Below are 22,819 nucleotides of genomic sequence, written 5' to 3'. Positions count from 1 at the left end.
TTGTGGACCAAAATTTGGATTCCTTTGTGCTCATCAGACTTAAAGGGAATGTGTCATCTATAATTTTTTTCTACCTGTTAATACCAGCTAGTGACACAAATCCTTTTTCTAATCTTTTTTTTTTTTTATTGTAATTTATATTTCCTTATGATTATGGGGGCCAGGGGCGTAACTACCATAGCGGCATACCATGCGACTGATATGGGCCCAGTTTAAGGCCTCTTGCACACTAACGTGTGTGCCCCGTGGCCGTGCTGTGACCTGCAAATTGCGGGCCGCAATGCACGAACACCCACCATGGGGCAGCCGCAGCGGATCGCGGACCCATTCACTTTAATGGGTCTGCGATCCGGCCGTTCCGCAAAAAAAGCTATGACATGTTCTATCTTTTTGCGGAAAGGAAGTACGGGAAGCACTCCATAGTGCTTCCGTAGGGTTCTGTTCCGTGCTTCCGTTCCGCATCTCCGGATTTGCAGACCCGTTGAAGTGAATTGGTCCGCATCCATGATGCGGAATGCACACGGAACGGTGCCTCAATATGGCCACGGAACACACATGTTCATGTGCAATAAGCCTTAGTTGGGATTATCTCCTCTTCTACTGGAGGTGAAAACTTGGTCAGGACTCTACCCTCTAAAGGAATAACTTTTAGCAATTGAGGCAGTGGAAAAATGGCCCAAGGGTCACTGCAAGCAGTGTTTTCGTGTCCGCCTCCAAAGCGGAATGGAGACTGATCGGAGGTAAACTGATGCATTCTGAGCGGATCCTTTTCCATTCAGAATGCATTAGGGCAAAACTGATCGGTTTTGGACCGCTTGTCAGAGCCCTGAACGGATCTCAGAAATGGAAAGCCAAAACGCGAGTGTGAAAGTAGCCTAAGGTGGTACCTGGAGCAAAGGCGCTAAGGGGCTCACCAGGGACAGATGCTATAAGGCTACTTTCACATCTGCGCTTTCCTTTCCGGTATTGAGATCCGTCATAGGATCTTAAAACCGGAGGAAAACGCTTATGTTTTGTCCCCATTCATTGTCAATGGGGACAAAATTGAACGTAACGGAGTGCACCAGAATTCATTCTGTTCTGCTCCCAAAACCTCTGCAAGCAGTGTTTGTGTGTGTCATGGGATACTGATCAAGACGGATTGGGCATGAAACACCCTCTAAATAGTGATGAGTACAGTTTGGGGTTATCTAAGAATCCCGTTATGGATTCTGCTATCACGGACCATATAGCGTAATCCATAACGGAATTCTTAGATAATCCGAAACTGTACGCCGAACTGGGAAACACAAGTTTGCTCAACACTACCTGTAAGTCAATGGTGCCGGATCCGTTACCACCTGTGGGTAACTTTGGGGCAGAATATTTGTTACGTTTGTTAAAGGGCTTATTCCACAGGATAGGCGATGGATCTCTAGTGTTATGATCGCTTGGACCCCCAGCAATCCTGAGACTGTGAGGGGGGCAGCCCGTCCACGGCTCCGTTCACTACTATGGGACTGTGGTCTAGGATGGTCCCATATGAATGGGCCGGTGAACCGACAGGCGCATTACCACTCCATTCACAGTGAGGGGACCCGCGGAGACCTCACGGGACTCCCTGACATTTATCTTCCGATCTGGGGGAAAGGTGATAAATGTTGTTCTTGGAATTAACCCTTTAAGCCATGGGGTTTGAGAAGAGGTGTTTAGGGTTGCCACCCGTACAGGAATGACCCGGACAGTCAGGGTTTGTAATCCTGTGCCCGGGTACAAGCCTTTCTGTTCGGGTTTGGCTTTAAGAAAAGGTGGCAACCCTAGAGGTGTACTTATTTTCAAAAACTGCATGGTATGACGATACTATGGTCAATGAAACATGCTGCACGCTTGAACAGAAATGCACTAGGGCAGCGTTGCTGGGCCGGGGTTACGTTATTTTATATGCAGAATGTTTACTTCCTCCTAGTCCTGTGTAGCATTTCCTCGCAGCACGGGCTACACAGGGTTAACGTTTTGCCCCGCCCCCTGTGGGCGGGGTTACACTCGGCACTGCCTGTCTCCCTCTTTTTCGATCCCTCTTCCTGTTACGACACAGAAATGACGCTTCACTCTGACAGTGCGTGCCCCACCAAAGCGGACAGCGCGATTGGCTGAGACGCAGGCTCGCCTATCACCCCATTGGTTCCTTTCACTGACCGCTCCACGAGCACGCCGCAAGCACTCGGCTGATGTGGAGCCAGAGTCGTGTCAGCCAATCAGCGCTTTTGTGTGGCGGTGTGCGTGAATTCCATATCCCTCCGCCGCACGGGGAACGTCACAGCCACTGTCCCGCCTCTCAGTGCACTGCTCGTGAATGGGCGAGTGGGAGGGTGTGTGTGTGAGAGAGCAGTGTCTGGCGGATAACACAGAGTTCATGTTATTAGTGCTGGTATTTAGCGCTGACAGTCTGAGGTGCTTTACAGACTTTATCATTGCTTGCTGTCCCCAATGGAGCTCACAGTATGTGCTATCTAAGGGCTCATGCACACGACCATATGTATTTTGCGGTCCGTAAAAAATATGACGTCTGTTTGCATTCTGTATTTTGCGGAACGGAACCGCTCGCCCCTAATAGAACAGTCCTATCCTGGGACAATAATAGAACATGTTTTATTTTTTTGCGGCACAGACATATGGAAATAGAATGTACACGGAGTACCTTCCGTTTTTTTTTTTTTTTGCGGACCCATTCAAATTAATGGTTCCGCGTACAGTCCGCAAAAAACAAACAAACACAGAACGGACACTGAAAGAAAATATGTTCGTCTGCATGAGCCCTAACAGAGATAAGGTTATCGCGATGTGCAGTACCTGACTACTTGTGTAGAGATTAATGTATTATATAGTCTGATATAGAACTATCTGGAAGCAAAACCTGGTAAGCGTGACCATACACAGGGTGGCACCACTGTGGCAACTGCATGCAGGTCACTGGTGCCTGGCAGGCTGCTGTGGCATACTGCGGACTCGCAGCGTGCGTCTAAGACCGCTCCCAGCACTGCCGGAGTCACAAAGCATTATACTGCTTTATGATCCTATGTAACCCTTACAGTTCTGGAATGTATTGGATAACACTAACATAATTCTGTCTGTGTTATCCAATACATTCCAGACCTCTAAGGGTTACATAGCATTATACATCAATATAATGTTAAGTGACCCCCATCAGTGCTGGGATGTAAGCTCCCGTGAGCAAGTCTGGAGTGTGGAACTCGCTCGTCAGAAAGGAGCCTTTGTCCTTATGGACACAACCATATTTTTAATCCATGTGCAGATAGCACACTGATCCATTCATTTCTTTGGGGCCTCGTGGCCGTTCTGCAAATTGTAGTTTTGACGTCTTTTTCTGGTCTGCATTGTGGACGAGAATAGTCATTTCTGCTGATGGATATGAGAAAACCATAGAAGGTATCCGTATGTTGTGGTTCTGTGGTTTCCGGATAAAAAGACATGGTCATGTGCATGAGGCCTGACCCTGGGTTCACACCTGAGCGTTCGTGATGGAGCGCTCTGTATGCGCGATTGTACCGGTGTTTACAATCGCGCATACAGAGACAAGCGAACGCCCATTGTCGCGCGTTCCCAAAAGTCTATGTACGGGAACGCGCGACAAAACGCCCGAAAGAAGCTCAAGAACTTTTTTGAGCGTCGGGCGTTTTACAGCGCGATCGTACGCGCTGTAAAACGCCCAGGTGAGAACCATTCCCATAGGGAATCATTGGTTTCTCCTTGTTGAGCGTTTTACAGCGCGTAGGAACGCGCTGTAAAACGCTCAGGTGTGAACCCAGGGTTAGTGTATGGCCTCAGGTAGAAAAACCGCTATAGGTGTATGGCAGCAGAATTGCACATGGAAATCTGCAGTGTTTACAGCACCAGCGAAACTTGCTTTTGGGATATCTAAGAATTCAGTTAATAATTCCGCTACCACAAACCATAACTTATGATCCGTGGTAGCGGAATCTATAATGGAATTCTTAGATAACCCAAACTTTGTACTCCAAACTTGAAAACACAAGTTCGCTCATCCCTACCAGCAGATCCACAGATTTTTTGCAGTAGACCTGCCACGTGCAGCCGTACCTATAGAGGTATGTTCACACTTGGATAAATCGTGGATCTTTGTGAGGCAAATTTGTAGCGCTGTACAATACCAGCAGAGAGTGTGAGATTTTAGGGAATGTAGGTGTAATGTAGTTGTAACGCCATAGCCTTGGTTTACAGCAGCAACTAAGAAGCAGCGTTAGGCCTCTTGCACACGACCGTATGCCCTCCGAGACATACGGTTTGTAAGCGGGCCATATGTCCCGGAGAGGCACACAGCATCATAGGTTACTATGATGCTGTGCGCTCCCGTGCGCACGATGTATGCCTCTCCGGGACATATGGCCCGCTCACGAACTGTATGTCTCGGAGGGCACTTGGTCGTGTGCAAGAGACTTTAGGTCGCTTGCAGACGAGCGTTCCTCCCGCAGTGAGTCTGCAACGCAGCTCCCGGTGCTACCATGGGTCACATAGTATTATATTGCTTTATCATGCTATGTAACCCTTACAATTCTGGAATGTATTGGATCATACTGGCATAATGCTGCCAGTGTTATGCAATACATTCCAGAACTGTAAGAGTTACATAGCATCGTAAATGAATATAATGCTATGTGAATCCCGTCAGTGCTGGGAGGTCAGGCCGGGTGCTGCAATGCGGACTCGCTGTGGGAGGAACACTCTAATGCAAGGGGCCTTAGGCTGGGTTCAGACCTGAGCGCTGTGTATGTGCGATTCTCCGGCGTCTCACATACGCGGCTCCGGTAGTATGCGAACGCCCATTGTCACGCGTTCCCGGAAGTCTATGTACGGGAACGCGCGACAAGACGCCCCAAAGAAGCTCCTGAACTTCTTGAGGCGTCGGGCGTTTTACAGTGCGATCGTACGCGCTGTAAAACGCCCAGGTGAGAACCATGCCGATAGGGAAGCATTGGTTTCTCCTTGTTGAGCGTTTTACAGCGCATAGGAACGCGCTGTAAAACGCTCAGGTCTGAACCCAGCCTTAGACTACAGCCAATTAAGTTGTAGGGTGGAAAGGCAAACAGTTTAGTATGCTGCAACCACATTTTACTTTAACCCCTTAATAACCAGGCCTGTTTGGTCCTTAAAGGGGTATTTCAGTCATTTGATATTGAAGACCAATCGTCTGGGCATACAGTGTCTTGCAAAAGTATTCAGCCCCCTTTACTTTTTTCGTGTTTTGGTGCCTCACAACCTGGAATTAACATGGGTTGTTTGAGGATTTGCATAATTTAATTTAGTCTGCTTTCACCCTGGCATTTTGGTTTCTGTTTGTGAGATCCGTTGAGGGCTCTCAGTCCAAAATGGATCAGTTTTGCCCTTAATGCATTCTGAATGGATAAGCATCCACTCAGAATGCATCAGTTTGGCTCCGTTCCGCCTCCATTCTGCTTTGGAGACGGACACCAAAACGCTGCATGCAGCGTTTTGGTGTCCGTCTGACGAAACTGAGCCAAATGGATCCATCCTGACACACAATGTAAGTCAATGGGGACGGATCCGGTTTTCATTGACACAATAGAAAACGGATCTGTCCCCCATTGACTTTCAATGGTGTTCATGTTGGAACCGTCTTGGCTATGTTAAAAAAAATACAAACGGATCCCTTCTGAACGGATGCATGCGGTTGTATTATATGAACGGATGCGTTTGTGCAGATCCATGATGGATGCGCACCAAACGCGAGTGTGAAAGTAGCCTTACAGAACATGCCCACAACTTTTTTTATTTTATTGTGAAGCAAACAACAAATAGGACAAAATAACAGAAAAAGTCAATGTGCATAACTATTTACCCCCCTAAAGTCAATACTTTGTTAGAGCCGCCTTTTGCGGCAACCAGAGCTCCAAGTCGCTTTGGATAAGTCTCTATGAGTTTGCTACATCTTACCACTGGGATTTTTGTCCATTCCTTCTTGCAAAACTGCTCCAGCTCCTTCAGGTTGGATGGTTTGCGCTTGTGAACAGCAATCTTAGTCTGACCACAGATTTTCTATTGGATTGAGATCTGGGCTTTGACTAGGCCATTCCAACACATTTGCGTGTTTCCCCTTAAACCACTCAAGTGTTGCTTTAGCAGTGTGTTTGGGGTCATTGTCCTGCTGGAAGGTGAACCTCCGGCCTAGCCTCAAATCACGCACAGAGTGGTACAGGTTTTGCTCAAGAATATCCCTGTATTTAGCACCATCCATCTTTACCTCAACTCTGACCAGTTTCCCATCCCCACAGCATGATGCTGCCACCGCCATGTTTCACTGTGGGGGTGGTGTTCTTTGGGTGATGTGATGTGTTGGGTTTGCGCCAGACATAGCTTTTTCTTTGGCCGAAAAGTTCAATTTTAGTCTCATCAGACCAGAGCACCTTACTCCATACATTTTGGGAGTCTCCCACATGCCTTTTCGCAAACTCACAATGTGCCTTTTTGTTTTTTGCTGAAAGTAATGGCTTTCTTCTGGCCACTCTGCCATAAAGCCCAACTCTGAGGAGCGTACGGCTTATTGTCGTTCTATGTACAGATACTCCAGTCTCTGCTGTAGAACTCTGCAGCTCCTCCAGTGTTACCTAGGGTCTCTCTGCTGCCTCTCTGATTAATGCCCTCCTTGCCCGGACTGTGAGTTTTGGTGGGCGGCCGTCTCTTGGCAGATTTGCTGTTGTGCCATGTTCTTTCCATTTGGTTATGATAGATTTGATGGTGCTCCTGCAGATCATCAAAGATTTGGATATTTTTTTTTATAACCTAACCCTGACTTGTACTGCTCAACAACATTGTCCCTTACTTGTTTGGACAGTTCCTTGGTCTTCATGGTTTGGTTAGTGATGCCTCTTGCGTAGGTGTTGCAGCCTTTGGGGCCTTTCAAAAAAAAAAAAAAAAAAAGGGGTGTATATGTAATGACAGATCATGTGACACTTAGATTGCACACAGGTGGACATCATTTCACTAATTATGTGACTACTGAAGGTAATTAGTTGCACCAGAGCTTTTTATGGGCTTTCTAACTAAGGGGGTGAATACATACGCACATGCCAATTTTCTGTTTTCTATTTCTAAACAATTAGTTTTATTTATATATTTTTCTCATTTCACTTCACCAACTTAGACTATTGTGTTCTGATCCATCACATAAAATTCTGATTAACAAAACATTGAATTTAAGGCTGTAATGTAACAAAACCCGGAAAAAGTCAAGGGGGGTGAATACTTTTGCAAGTCACTGTATATGTTGGTAATTTATTGATTAGACCTCTTGTAAGGCCCGATAGGCTTGTGTAGATTACAGATCTGGAGCCCTCTGGTAGGCCTCTGGCTGCCACAGCAGCCTATCACCACCCCGCGACTGGTCAGGTCATTCACTGTGACAAACCCTTTAGCTGCAGCAGTTGTTATTGATGATTGCATCTAAGGGGTTGCAGTGGGAAAATAATGTCCCACAGTGATTGCACGGACACAGCTCCTGTGCCCACACAATCAGCCTGCTGTGCATGCGTGTCCGAATGTGGCAACTGACTGCATAACCCTATATACATCTATGTGAGACTGGGAAGGGGTTAGAGTCCGTAAAATATTTTAAGCTTGTAAACACACATGCAGATTTTGATGCCATTTTTTTTTTAGCCAAAGCCAGAAGTGGATCCAGCAAGAAGGAAAAGTCCTTCTTTTATATATCACCTTCCTTTTGATTCCACTTCTGGTTTTGGCTAAAAAAACTGCATCAAAAACTGCATATGTGATTCCAGGCTTAGGCTACCTGTGGATTTCTGTGTGTTTCCACGCCAAATACTACATGTGTTGCTAGCATTCTGCCTAGGCCAGTGATGTCACATTCATCGGACACGTGGCCTATTTGCAGCTCAGTCCCATTTAAGTGAATAGAGCCTGGGCCCCCAGTGGTCCTGACACCGAAATACCTTTGTCTCAAAAAACTACCCTAGTTTCTTTACAGCACAATTTTCTTTAACCTTTTTTTTTTTCTTCTGGAGGATAGGATTTCTTAAATACCTTTTCCTTTGGGTTTATGGATGTTTATTTCTTGTCTTTCCATTTTTGTATAGATATTGTTCAGGTACCAGCCCATGACAGCATACTGTCTTAAAGAGGACCTTTCATCTGTTTAGCCCTAGTCTAATTAGGGTCTTACCTTATAGGGCGGCCCCCACGGATGTCATCGGAATTTATATATTTTTTTTCGTCCGCTCTTGTCCCCCGTTGATTTCGGCGCCTTATATTCTAATTAGCCGACCTGGTTATACTAGGCGGAGACTAGAGCGGTTCTCTTCTCCCTGGCTGTGAGCGCATCCAATCAGAGCGCACCGCTCATAGCCAGGGAGAAGAGAACCGCTCCAGTCTCCACCTAGTATAACCAAGTTGGCAAATTAGAATATAAGGTGCCAAAATCAACGGTGGACAACAGCGGACTAACTGTTGGAAAAAAAAAAAAGTGTGATGACATCAGTGGGGGTCGCCCTATAAGGTAAGACCCTAATTAGACTAGGGCTAAACAGATGAAAGGTCCTCTTTAACTCTGTTTTACCCCTTCTATCATAGGATTCGCTACCAATCTTTGTGCCCTGCACAGCATCTGAGGCGTTACACATGAGACATGAATTCAAAGAGTGCCAAAGTCAGAATGCCAGTTATGCACTGCCCCCTCCTGTTTGCACAAGGCATAACATAATGACAGTTTTGTATGGATTGCTCCTTAAAGTCCCTTAAAATAGACCTCATAAAGCCAGACTTGCCCCCACCCCATAACAAATGAACGGGCTTGTTTCGTCGGCAAGCACATGGATGTCTGCAAACCCGAATAGGAGTTGAACAAATTTACCACTTGTGAACTTAGCTGCAGGGGCTCCGATGACACAGACTATTATATCGGCTCTTCTCCTGCAGGTTCTCATTGCTGGTCACATGCTCCCTCACCCCCAGGCAGCAGGTTGCACAGGCCGGGAGTACATTATATAAAAAAAGAGAAGGGATGAGAGAAAACTTGCTTTACTGGGAACACCCACTGGGCTCAGTGATTGCAGCAGACATGCCGAAGGAGGCCGAAACAATACAGGAGTCAGCCAATTGAGATCTAATATTTTCCTCCGTAACTATGAACTAAAAGGGTTGTGTCCCCTTTCAAATTGGAGTCGGCACAGCTCCCCGCTCCAGCCACTCTCAGCAAACAGATGATTTTGCTAGGGAACCTATGGAAATGGGAAATGTAGCCACAGCTCTCTGCTCACGCTGACTGTCTCTCCCTAGTACACAGGGGCATAGCTACCATTGAAGCAGGAGAAGCGGCTGCTACTGGGCCCAAACTCAGGAAGGGGCCCTGGAGGGGGAAAATGGATTTATTTTCAGGGCCCAAGGAGCGGTGAGTATGGTGCTCTTAGTCCTAGCACTGGTATTGCTCACCGCTCCCTGGTCTTCCCTGCACTGCACGAAGTCCTGGCAGCGCACCACTTCAGAGCGGGACGTAGTGTGCATAGGAGCCTACTATGACCTGACAATGCTGCACGTAGAGCAGAGGTGCATGTAGGAGGAGAAGAGAGGTGAGTTTTTATTTTTTGGGTCTGGTGTGAGGTCTGCATTAAGTGGACTGAGTGGGGAGCCCAATCAGTTCTAGTTACGGCAATGTAGGTATAGTAAGGTACGCCATGCTCTACACAGTCATTTCTTACTACAGTGGGCTGACTGGTCTGTTCATAAGCCCACTGAACACTCACAGGTGTGAGGGATAGGAAGCACTATGGTAGGCTCCCCCCTGCTCAAATCCCCCCTCTGCAGCAAAGGTTGTGGCTCCTACTTGGGTCCCAAGGATGATGCACCAGTTGACATGCGCCTCTCACTCCCACTTCTTAGCTAACTGCCTCTCAGTGCGACTGGTCCTGTCCATCACGGCAGCTCAGATGCCCTCTGACCATTACAGGTAGTTTTGAACACAGCACAATAATTTATTAGGTACAGAAACGTCCTAGGCGTAACAACTACTTTGTCCTCTGACTCAGGCCAGCGTGAGGGTATATGGCTCACGTGTGTTATCCCAGTTTTACAGGACACCTGTGACATCATCAGTCACAGCATATGGGCTCATGCACATGAATGTATTTTTTTCTGTTTCTGTGCCTTTTTTTGTGGCCCGTATGCGGATCCGTTCACTTTAGTGGGTCTGCATAAAAAAACGGAATTTACTCCATGTGCGTTTAGTTTCCGTATGTCCGCATAACGGACAAGAATAGTGTAGTATCCCACTAGGTAAATGTGGGCACTACACAAGGGTCAATTGGGCCACGTTGTCCTCCTACTCCTAAGGGACAGGGGCAGTGTGTTTAACAGTCCATTTTAATGTATTTCCATATGTATTTTATGTGTATTCTTCCCTGTGATGTGTGTAGCAGGCCTATTAGGGTGCAGTTATTCATCCTAGACACTAGAGGGAGATAGGGAGCCCCTAGTATATCTATTCAGGCCCAGACGGAGGGGGTCAGTCTGTGTAGTCAGGAGTCTGGAGAGACAGAAGGGAGAGGGCACCAGCCAGAGTCAAGCCTCCTCCTGACATGCAGCTAGACAGCCCAGGCTTCTAGTCGCCCCCAGGAGGCTAGTGAAGGATTCCAGCCTGCCTGAAGTCCCTGAGCCTCAGTTAGCTCAGAAGATTCACCCCAAGAGAAGAGTTTACCTCCTGGGAGAAACCTGCAGTTCCCACAGAGCAAAGAGCAGAGCAGAAGAGTATTCCAGCTAGACAAGTAAGCTGAAGGGCAGAAGGATTATTTACTCAAAGCAAGGGATATATACCTGAGGAGGATTGTTACCAAGGATAAAAGCCAGCATTAGGGCATACGGGCCTTGGGATACAGACAGCCAGGAGTTCTGAGGATTAGTGCAGCCTGGTCTGTAAGTGTTGTCTTTACCCTCTGAGTATCTTGCCAAGAACATTGTACCTGCCATTATTGTGTAAGCCTGCTTATAACTGCTGCTGCAAGTGGAACTGAACTTAAACTGTGCAAAGTTGATACTTCCAGTAAAAGAAAGTTTGGTTCACCACAACACCGTGTTCCTCACTTATTACTACTACCAATCGGTGTGCCACCGTTACAGGCACTGGCGTCACGAACCTTAAAGGGACCTTGCCCTAGGCACATTAAACACATGCAACATCCAGGGCACCTCATCCACCATCAGGCCTGGTCCCTACATACAGAGAGTGCCCCAGAGGACCCCTGTGTCATCCTCTCCATCACTGCTGTACGCCTGCCCAGGGTCTCCCTACAAACTGTGAGTTACCCTTGCTTGCCCATTTAACCGTGACCTCACATTGCAATATCCTGCAGGGCTGCGTACTGCAATAGGACAGTTCTATTATGGGCTGGACGTTCTGTTCCACATAATCCACCATAAATGGTATTACCACGGTAACAGGCTCTACGGTAACCCTTATCAACCGAGCACCTTGTTTTGGCTCACAATCCTAAGGAAAACCACACAAACCAATGCAGAACATACAGCCTCCATGTAGATGTTCTCCTTGGTCAGGTTTCAGTCTAGGACCAGTATTGCCTACAGGTCCTTGTGCTGAATTGTACTAATACAATTTGCCTTGAATATATACTTTAGCTTTATTTATTTATTTATTCATTTTTTTGCTATGTAATTATGTCACTGCCTTCAGTACACAAGGCATAGACTGAGTGGCACATTTTTTTTAGAATCCTTGCCCACTTCCAATGTTACCTCATCTGCCCCTGTGCAATACTATTACTAAATGTCACTTTTTACAAACTATTTCCCAAGCGAAGACCTTCATCAGTTAAAAATTATTCACATTTAACTTAATAAAAAAAACAAAAAAACCTGGACTCAAAAAGGTCAGAAACTGGCAGCTCAGGAACAAGGGACTATTTGACAATTAGTGCGCGGAAGGATACATGTCATTCCCCAGCGAGTAAATAGAAGCGTGTCAAGCTGGGGAGAGAAGCAGAGAGCTGGAGACTCCCAGGCACATCCAGCATGTCTAAGAAGGAGGAGCCCATGGAGGAGATCATGGAGTCTAAAGTGATGTGGTACCCTGATTCCAAGAAAATCACCCAGATGGACCAGTTCAGAGCCAGGGTGAACACGAATCATGGGCTCAGTCTGGGTGAGTGATCCTGGGCAGAGTGACAGCTGTGACCCAGAAAGTGCTGCAGCTCATCTCTCCCTGCCCTGTCACTGCAGGGACACCTCTGCTACAGTACAGAGGAATAGTCCCAGGGACTGCTGACCACTGCAGACATCTCCTATGAGTGCTAGGTGTGCATGTCAGTCTCATTCCTGTACTCTCCTTTATGTATTGTGTCTCACCGTTACCCTTGTTTATCAGCTGTATGCAATGATGTGACATCACTCCATGTGGTGGTGGCAGCCGATCTGTCCGTGCTGACATCATCATGTGGTGGTGATGCTGTGATCCAGTGACATTACATGGACATTGCGTACAACCGAGGACTGGCGATGATCACTGGCATGGGAATGACTCAAAATCACTATAAGGCCTCATGCACACGACCGTTGTGTGCATCCGTGGCCGTTGTGCCGTTTTCTGTTTTTTTTCGCGGACCCATTGACTTTCAATGGGTCCGTGGAAAAATCGGAAAATGCACCGTTTTGCAGCCGAGACCGTGATCCGTGTATCCTGTCCGTCAAAAAAATAAGACCTGTCCTATTTTTTTGACGGATAACGGTTCACGGACCCATTCAAGTCAATGGGTCCGTGAAAGAACACGGATGCACACAAGATTGGCATCCGTGATCCGTGGCCGTAGGTTACTTTCATACAGACGGATCCAAAGATCCGTCTGCATAAAAGCTTTTTCAGATCTAAGTTTTCACTTCGTGAAAACTCATATCCGACAGTATATTCTAACACAGAGGCGTTCCCATGGTGATGGGGACGCTTCTAGTTAGAATACACTACAAACTGTGTACAAGACTGCCCCCTGCTGCCTGGCAGCACCCGATCTCTTACGGGGGCCGTGATCAGCACAATTAACCCCTTCAGGTGTGGCACCTGAAGGGGTTAATTGTACTATCATATCCCCCTGTAAGAGATTAGGGCTGCCAGGCAGCAGGGGGCAGACCCCTCCCCACTCCCCAGTTTGAATATTATTGGTGGGCAGTGCGGCCCCCCCCCTCCCTCCCTCTATTGTAATAATTCGTTGGTGGCCCAGTGTGCGCCCCCCCCCCCTTCCTCCCTGTATTGTAATAATTCGTTGGTGGCACAGTGTGCGCCCCCCATCGCCCCCCCTTCCTCCCTGTATTGTAATAATTATTCGTTGGTGGCACAGTGTGCGCCCCCCATCGCCCCCCCCCCTTCCTCCCTGTATTGTAATAATTATTCGTTGGTGGCACAGTGTGCGCCCCCCATCGCCCCCCCCCCCCGATCATTGGTGGCAGCGGAGTTCCGATCGGAGTCGCAGTTTAATCGCTGGGGCTCCGATCGGTAACCATGGCAACCAGGACGCTACTGCAGCCCTGGTTGCCATGGTTACTTAGCAATAGTACAATAGTAAAAGATTCATACTTACCTGGGAGCTGCGATGTCTGTGTCCGGCCGGGAGCTCCTCCTACTGGTAAGTGACAGGTCTGTGCGGCGCATTGCTGTCACTTACTAGTAGGTGGAGCTCCCGGTGGAGCTTCGACTTTCAGTCTTCAGTGAAAAACGGACGCAACACAGATTCAATCCGTGTTGTTAAAAAACAACCAAATTCTGTATTAGAGAAGCTCAACCAGTATATACTGAAGCTTGGCCCACCAACTACCGATTGGTGATTATGGCACAAAACGCAAAAATATGCATACAAATTTGGCTAGCTCACAGTTAATTTAGATATGGTATTTTTTACTAAATCAATGACACTGTATTACAAGACAATGTTTCAATTAAAACAACAGTAAAATCAAATTAAAATATATACTCTCGGTCCCTTTAAATATTTCTACATGCGGAGCTCTTTAAATATTTCTATTTTTATGCGTGAGCTCCGCATGTAGAAATATTTAAAGGGATTGAGAGTATATATGTTAATTTGATTTTACTGTTTTAATTGAAATATTGTCTTGTAATACAGTAAAAATACCATATGTAAATTAACTGTGAGCTAGCCAAATTTGTATGCATATTTTTGCGTCCATCTGTGTTGTCTGTGATTTTCACGGACCCGTAGACTTAGATGGGTGTGTTTGGTCCACATCACGTCTCCATGATCTGCAGCAAAACAGCATCAAATCCGCACCCAAAAACACTGTTAGAAATTGCAGATTTTGGTGTGGATATGGTGCAGAAATGCACATAAATGACCATGGAAGTTTGTGCGGATCTTATATGCTTTCACCCCCACTCATGTGCCGTGGCCTAAGGCTCTTTACATATAATGCCCCACAGTAGCAACCTCTTTACATGTAATGTTCCCCCCAGTAGCTGCCTCTCTTTACATAAAGTGTGTATCACTTTTTGTTCAAATTTTTGGGGAAGTAAAGTGATGAAAAAATACCAAATCAGCCATTTTTATTTTTTTTCCATTACGACATTTTTGCACTTGGTGATGCCCATGATGTTATTTTTTTTTTATTGTTGTTGATTTTGGGGAAAGGGGGGTGATTTGGACCCCAACATCAGATTGCAATTGGTATTAAATAATGGAATTTGCTGTATTATCCTATATTGAAATCACTGTATTACAGTTTAGTGTTGCTACCTGCTGTCCTGAACTGTATTATAAAAGTAATGAGCTTTCCCCTATCTCCGCCTGTCTCAGAAATGCATGCTTCCGGGTTTTAGCCCTCTCAGATGGGCCATCTGAGGGGCTAAATTCTCGCAGTCAGCATCACCGCTATTCGCGGACATTAGCCGTGGGTGTTTGCTGCATGAAACAGCAGGCACCCACTAGCTATTACACTTGCTTAGCTCCATGACATGTACATTTCCATCAGATTTCGCGAAGGGTTGAAAGTGTAACTGTCATTAAATTTTTTATTTTTTTTTAAATGTGTAGGTGAAGGGATTATTTTTGGAATATACTTTATTAGCCGATTTAAATTTTTCACTAAAAAACTAGATCTCAACTTGTCCCTAATCCGTGTTCAGTGCTGCACTGAAGATGCTCAGGCTCACTGTTAGGCCCCTTTTACACGGGCGAGATTTCCGCGCGGGTGCAATGAGTGAGGTAAACGCATTGCACCCGCACTGAATCCGGACCCATTCATTTCTATGGGGCTGTGCACACGAGCAGTGATTTTCACGCATCACTTGTGCGTTGCGTGAAAATCGCAGCTTGCTCTACTTTGTGCGTTTTTTCACGCAACGCAGGCCCCATAGAAGTGAATGGGGCTGCGTGAAAATCGCAAGCATCCGCAAGCAAGTGCGGATGTGGTGCGATTTTTCACGCACGGTTGCTAGGAGACAATTTAACTCACCTTAATCCACTTGTTCGTGCAGCCCGGCTTCTCTTCTGTCTTCATCTTTGCTGTGCAGTAGGAAAAGGACCTGTGGTGACATCACTGGGCTCATCACATGGTCCGTCACATGATCCATCACCATGGTGATTGACCATGTGATGAGCGCAGTGATGTCATCAAAGGTCCTATTCCTACTGCACAGCAAAGATGAAGACAGAAGAGAAGCCGGGCTGTGCGAACAAGTGGATTAAGGTGAGTTAAATTATTTTTTTTAAAAAATTTAACCCCTCCAGCCCGATTGTACTATGCATTCTGTATTAAGAATGCTATTATTTTCCCTTATAACCATGTTATAAGGGAAAATAATACAATCTACACAACACCTAACCCAAACCCGAACTTCTGTGAAGAAGTTCGGCTACCAAACATGCCGATTTTTCTCACGCGCGTGCAAAACGCATTACAATGTTTTGCACTCGCGCGGAAAAATCGTGCATTTTCCCGCGATGCACCCGCATCTTATACGGGCCAAAAACATGACGCCCGTGTGAAAGAGGCCTTAGGGCTCATTCACGCGACCGTATCCATTTTTGCGGATCGCTAATTGCGGTCTGCAATTTATACTGGTAGTCAGCCAGGATTTTGGTTAGGGTTTTCACTAGGAGGTGTCCATCTTCCTTCCCTAGTTCTCAGGCCTGATTCCCTGTTCCCCCTTCCCTCCCACACCGAAGCGTGACGGTTTTAGAACAGGAGGAGTTGAGTAGATTGTATATAGTTTTGTGTGATTTAGTATAATTTGGGGCTTAGGAGTCTTTCTCCTAGATTAATAGCTAACTCTGTATGCACACTAATACAAGTTAGGGATCATGCACACGACCTTTGGGTGTTTTGCAGTCCGCAAATTGCGGATCTGCAAAACACAAATACCGGCCTTGTGCATTCTGCATTTAGTGTATTCAAAGACCACGGCACTCAATAACTTTTTATATTTTATTTTATTTAATCCATCCTGGAAATTATTTATAGCCACTAGCCAACGTTTTGGTCTAACCTAGACCTTGTCCATGGCCTTAGTACAGTCGTGGCCAAAAGTTTTGAGAATTACATAAATATTGGAAAAGTTGCTGCTTAAGTTTTTATAATAGCAATTTGCATATACTCCAGAATGTTATGAAGAGTGATCAGATGAATTGCATAGTCCTTATTTGCAATGAAAATTAACTTAATCCCAAAAAAAACCTTTCCACTGCATTTCATTGCTGTCATTAAAGGACCTGCTGAGATCATTTCAGTAATCGTCTTGTTAACTCAGGTGAGAATGTTGACGAGCACAAGGCTGGAGATCATTATGTCAGGCTGATTGGGTTAAAATGGCAGACTTGACCTGTTAAAAGGAGGGTGATGCTTGAAATCATTGTTCTTCCATTGTTCTTCCATTGTGACCTGCAAAGAAACGCGTGCAGCCATCATTGTGTTGCATAAAAATTGCTTCACAGGCAAGGATATTGTGGCTACTAAGATTGCACCTCAATCAACAATTTATAGGATCATCAAGAACTTCAAGGAAAGAGGTTCAATTCTTGTTAAGAAGGCTTCAGGGCGTCCAAGAAAGTCCAGCAAGCGCCAGGATCGTCTCCTAAAGAGGATTCAGCTGCGGGATCGGAGTGCCACCAGTGCAGAGCTTGCTCAGGAATGGCAGCAGGCAGGTGTGAGAGCATCTGCACACACAGTGAGGCGAAGACTTTTGGAAGATGGCCTGGTGTCAAGAAGGGCAGCAAAGAAGCCACTTCTCTCCAAAAAAAACATCAGGGACAGATTGATTTTCTGCAGAAAATATGGTGATTGGACTGCTGAGGACTGGGGCAAAGTCATATTCTCCGATGAAGCCTCTTTCCGTTTGTTTGGGGCATCAGGAAAAAGGCTTGTCCAGAGAAGAAAAGGTGAGCGCTACCATCAGTCCTGTGTCATGCCAACAGTAAAGCATCCTGAGACCATTCATGTGTGGGGTTGCTTCTCATCCAAGGGAGTGGGCTCACTCACAATTTTGCCCAAAAACACAGCCATGAATAAAGAATGGTACCAAAACACCCTCCAACAGCAACTTCTTCCAACAATCCAACAACAGTTTGGTGAAGAACAATGCATTTTTCAGCACGATGGAGCACCGTGCTATAAGGCAAAAGTGATAACTAAGTGGCTCGGGGACCAAAACGTTGACATTTTGGGTCCATGGCCTGGAAACTCCCCAGATCTTAATCCCATTGAGAACATCAATCCTCAAGAGGCGGGTGGACAAACAAAAACCCACTAATTCTGACAAACTCCAAGAAGTGATTATGAAAGAATGGGTTGCTATCAGTCAGGAATTGGCCCAGAAGTTGATTGAGAGCATGGCCAGTCGAATTGCAGCGGTCCTGAAAAAGAAGGGCCAACACTGCAAATACTGACTTTGCATAAATGTCATGTAATTGTCGATAAAAGCCTTTGAAACTTATGAAGTGCGTGTAATTATATTTCACTACATCACAGAAACAACTGAAACAAAGATCTAAAAGCAGTTTAGCAGCAAACTTTGTGAAAACTAATATTTGTGTCATTCTCAAAACTTTTGGCCACGACTGTACATTTTAGCATGCTGGAGGCAGGATCGCGTGCCTCCAGCATGCTAAAATGTACTAAGGCTGTGTAGTTTTGCAACAGCTGGAGGGCTGCAGGTTGGGCATGATTGGTTTAAAGCATACCTTTGTCATTCCTTTGTGGATTTTCTATGTTCAGCAAACTATGTTTATTCTATATGTAAATTTCCAAACTTTCTGAGAGCACAAGCTCCCTCATGCGCTTTAAACTTCCTGCAACGTCCCCCCCCCCTTCTGCTGGTGATTTCGGCTCTCTGCCCTGTGCCTTGGCCTGCTTGTCACAGTATATAGTAAAGGAATAGGCCTCAGTATAATTGCTGTGCATGCACAGTGCTGGTGGTATCGTTTCTATGGGTGCATTGCACTTTGCACCTGCTGGAGCGAAGTGCAAACGTGGCGCCGGCTAGGAGTGCAGCGGCGGGTCTATGCTGTTTCAAATAGCAGAGACCCACGGCTAATGACTGCAACCTGCAATGATGCCGATTGCGGTCATTAAAGCCTTTAAGATGCCGTGATCAAGTGTGATCACGTCATGTAACGAGTGAAAAACCTAGAAGTTTGCTCTTCTGGGCTTTTTACCGGCATCCTCTGCAGCCAATGAGAATGCCGGTAATTGATTTCAGTGCTCTGGGTCTCTCTGAAGAGACCCATCGTATTGAAGCTGCAAATCTTATTTTGGCGAGCAGGTGGCAGGCCAACATAAGAAATTAGCAATTCTGTACAAATAAAAGACCCAAGATTATTTTGTAGCCTCAAATATTTTCTGATGACACATTCCCTTTAACTATTTCAGCATCTGTATATCTGACTGCACAGAGGGTTCTGGATAAGATGGTGTTAGAGAGACCACTTGAGGGATGGAGGCCTGCTGCATGTAGACATGGGCCTGCCCTGGAAACTCCTGACTGCTCTCCTTTGGGTGGGAGTTTTGTGCAGACCACCATGTGTAAGGAGGAACCATGGGTTCCAGGCCTGAAGAGGCTGCTGATGCACTGAACGGAAGGGGAGCTCTAGCAGTGCCCCCACATTGTCTACTAGGTATCACCAAGCGACATAAATGGTGGTATTCTGTGAGACAAGAACTTGTGGCAGCGGAGCTTGTGAAGCACGCTTCCTTGCACTTCTATGGCTGAGTCATCCCACCCCTCCCCAGCCTTGGCTAAACTTTCTTCAGGGCTGCATTTGAGGTCATTATGAGACCTTGACCTTGAGAGTTTGACCAACATTTATCCAGTATAATTTCGGAAATGTCAGCTCAACAACCCATTTTCCCTATTAGTAGACTAAACTCTATTGTCCGTCTGCAACTTATCCAGATTGAGCATGCTGTAGCCACATGACCTCAGATAACGCCTCGAAGTATGGGAAAAGTTATACCACAAACAGTAGGAATGAAGGCACAGAGCCTATTAGATTAGAAGGCATCGTGACTAAAGGCATTCCGGTTTACTCTGCTGATATGAACAAAATGTTGGCAGTGTAGCACAATTACACTTTATTCAATGTTATTTGTATTATTTAATATTTGAGCCATTGGCTATCACAGTGGAGATCGAACAATTAACAGTTTGAGGTGTAATGACCGGTCAGATCTAAATTATGCAGATGACACATCGGAGCTACTGTATGCAGGAATACTGGACTTGTCCAATTTTCAGGAATAGAAATCTTTTGGAATGAGGCATCTATTCCCTCTCCAGTGTATTGGATGACTTTAGAAGACCCAAGTGAATATAAAGTTAAGAGTTAAAAGCTAGTTTAAAATAAAGTTTTTATTTTTATGGGGCCCTATTTATTTTTTATTTTTTTTAATCGTCTACACAATACTTAGATGCATGCAATTATTTTGAAAAATGTAATCGCTCTCTTTATTCTAGCTAACTACAATGAACTTTACCAGTGGTCAGTGGAATTCTATCCAGAATTTTGGGGAGAATTTTGGAACTTCAGTGGCATCATCTTCTCTCGTATGTACGATGAGGTATGCCTTCTCTTTAAAATGTTAACACCCTAATGATTTTTCTAAAGGAAAACCTGCTACTTTAGAAATGAATTCTTACATGTAGTAAAGGATAATAAAGTAAGGCTCACATCAGAGCAGTTTTTCTATTGCATCTAAATGAAGCTTCTTCTGGCACAACTATGAAGGTCCAAATATTGGCAGACCACTTCGTCATTATTCTTCAAAATTGGATGATAAGGTGCTAGAATTTTGCTTCTCTAGGCCCATTTCTATTTCAGTATCAGACATAGGGTTATACATGATCTGGACAGTCAGATTTCTTGAAAACAGATCTGATTGCCAAACTTGTGCATGAGACAAGATTGGATGTTGTTTTACCTGTTAATCCCTTTGGATTAACAAATTAGGCTACTTTTACACTCACGTTTTGGCTTTCTGTTTGTGAGATCCATTCAGGGCTCTCACAAGCGGTCCAAAACGGATCAGTTTTGCCCTAATGCATTCTGAATGGAAAAGGATCCGCTCAGAATGCATCAGTTTGCCTCCGATCAGTCTCCATTCCGCTCTGGAGGCTGCTTGCAGCGTTTTGCTGTCCGCCTGACGAATCGGAGCCAAACAGATCCGTCCTGGCACACAATGTAAGTCAATGTAAGTCAATAGGGACGGATCCATTTTCTCTGGCACAATAGAAAACGGATCCGTTCCCCATTGACTTTCAGTAGTGTTCAAGACGGATCCGTCACAGCTATAGAAGACATAATACAACCAGATCCGTTCATGACGGATGCATGCGGTTGTATTATTGTAACGGAAGCGTTTTTTGCAGATCCATGATGGATCCGCAAAAAACGCTAGTGTGAAAGTAGCCTAAGCCATAGAGAGCCGCAGTTTGCCCATCCCTGGCCTAAGCCAATGCCCAGGTAAGACAATGGCACAGGTTCTGGTGAATACAAGCGCTGAAAGATTTATTTCATAGTAGAAACTGCGGCAAGTGCTAAATTCATGGCATGTCAATGTTGGGAGGGAATAATGCTGAGGGTGGTTATACACTTTCCACATACAATGACCACACAATAGTCACAGAAGAGTAGAGTATCTGAGGTTATTTCTTATTTTCCAATGTGTCCTGGTACTCTCGGGTAACAGAAGATTATTATAACAGTGGATCTTCCAGTAAATCCATACATAATGCACTGTCTGCACCATGAAAAAGGCTGATTACACGTCTGCTGCCTAGATGCAGCCATCGGAGGTCACTTTGCCAGAAGAAGCGGGTGTCAGGAGATTAATGTGTCTCTGTGATCCGCTTTGCAGCCCATAGACTTCTATTATGACGGAATGAATAATGGAATGCCTCCCGTCATAGAATTACGTTATGACCCCTCAGAGATGTCCACTGGGCCGTTTTATTAACATTACTGAAGAAACACATTGAGCCTGGTGCTGGGAATGTGTTTTTACAAAACCCCATCTACTCTCTGCAATAAAAAAATAAATCTTAACATGATCATGCTAAAAATGCTAAAAATGTTCCCTTTAGGTGAGAGTTCATGATGGTCACGATAACTAAATGTTAACACCTTAGTTACCACCAAGATAACTTTTTACGGCAGTCACAAAGAGGCCTTTTTACGGTGGTCCTGTCTAAGCCGAGTGCAGGGGCTTGGCTCTTACATGAGTACCGACATTAACCACCTCAACTTCTAAGCATTTAGAGAGTGAGTGGACTCCCCCTTTCTCCTATCGGCACCCCATGAATGACATTGTGAAGTGCTGATATCTGTGCAGGGCAGATTAGGACCTAATGAAGGCCCAAGCCTGCCTTCAGTGTTTCCCTAGCAGGCTGCGCCTCTATGGCATTGCCTGCTGGTGGATGTCGGTATAGCACAAAAATACATTTAATTGCAAAATCTATGCAATATATTATAGAATTGATCAAAAGATTGCCTATTAAAGTCCCATTATGGGACTAGCAAATGGTTAAAAAAAAGTTTTAAATCAAAAAAATTCTAAGTAAAAGAAAATGCATGTTTTCCATGAAAAAAATGCTTTTTTAATAGAAAAAATACTAAAATAAAATCCCCCCAATCCGCAATCAAAATGACCCACACTACACAATTAACATGCAACAACAATGCCACAATTTGCTTATTTACCACCCAAAAAAAGGATGTACTCCAAAATGATACTGAAAAGTACAAGTCATCCTGCAAAAATCATGCCTTCACACAGATCTGTAGAAAGAAAATGTAAAAAGTTATGGGTCTTGGGATGCAGCAATGCCAAAACATTTTTCAAAAAATTGTTCAAAAGTAATGTAAAAAAATCTATATGTAAAAACTTATGCTATTTATCCAGAAAAATAAACTCCACAACATTTATAAAGTAAAAACTCAATGGTGGTATTGCTGTACCCTCCCCCCCAGAAAAGTTTATAAAAGTGAATCAGTAAGTTAGATGTACCCCTAAAATAGTGCCACCAACCACTTTTCCAGCAAAAAACAAGCCCTCATACGGCTACATCAGTGGAAAAATAAAAAAGATATAGCTCTTAGACTGTGACAATGAAAAAAAATTGCTTGTTCACTAAGGCGTTAAATACAGTTCGACTTTCTATGGACCATGCCATATCTTTTTGTTTTTCTTAATTATAAAAAAAAAAAAATCTATGAAATCTGAGGCATGTGGAAGTACAGTAGGGCCCCATGGTCCTCGATGGATGTAC

At 45.1% G+C, this 22,819-nt stretch overlaps 1 protein-coding gene across 1 annotated transcript in view; it reads left to right on the top strand.

Annotated features, from left to right (window-relative positions):
• The first annotated feature begins 11,986 nt into the window (after nt 1-11,986).
• Nucleotides 11,987-22,819, top strand: part of AACS (acetoacetyl-CoA synthetase) — a 103,570-nt gene continuing 92,737 nt past the window's right edge. Inside the window, exons 1-2 of the mRNA XM_044275649.1 lie at nt 11,987-12,199; nt 20,009-20,112. Of these exons, the coding sequence (XP_044131584.1) occupies nt 12,070-12,199; nt 20,009-20,112 (234 nt within the window). The 5' untranslated portion in view covers nt 11,987-12,069. The remainder of the gene's footprint in view (nt 12,200-20,008; nt 20,113-22,819) is intronic.

The sequence above is a fragment of the Bufo gargarizans genome, chromosome 1 (assembly GCF_014858855.1).
Source record: "Bufo gargarizans isolate SCDJY-AF-19 chromosome 1, ASM1485885v1, whole genome shotgun sequence".
NCBI lineage: Eukaryota > Metazoa > Chordata > Amphibia > Anura > Bufonidae > Bufo > Bufo gargarizans.
Note: the sequence above shows the minus strand (reverse complement) of the source record. Positions and strands in the feature narration are given on the sequence as shown.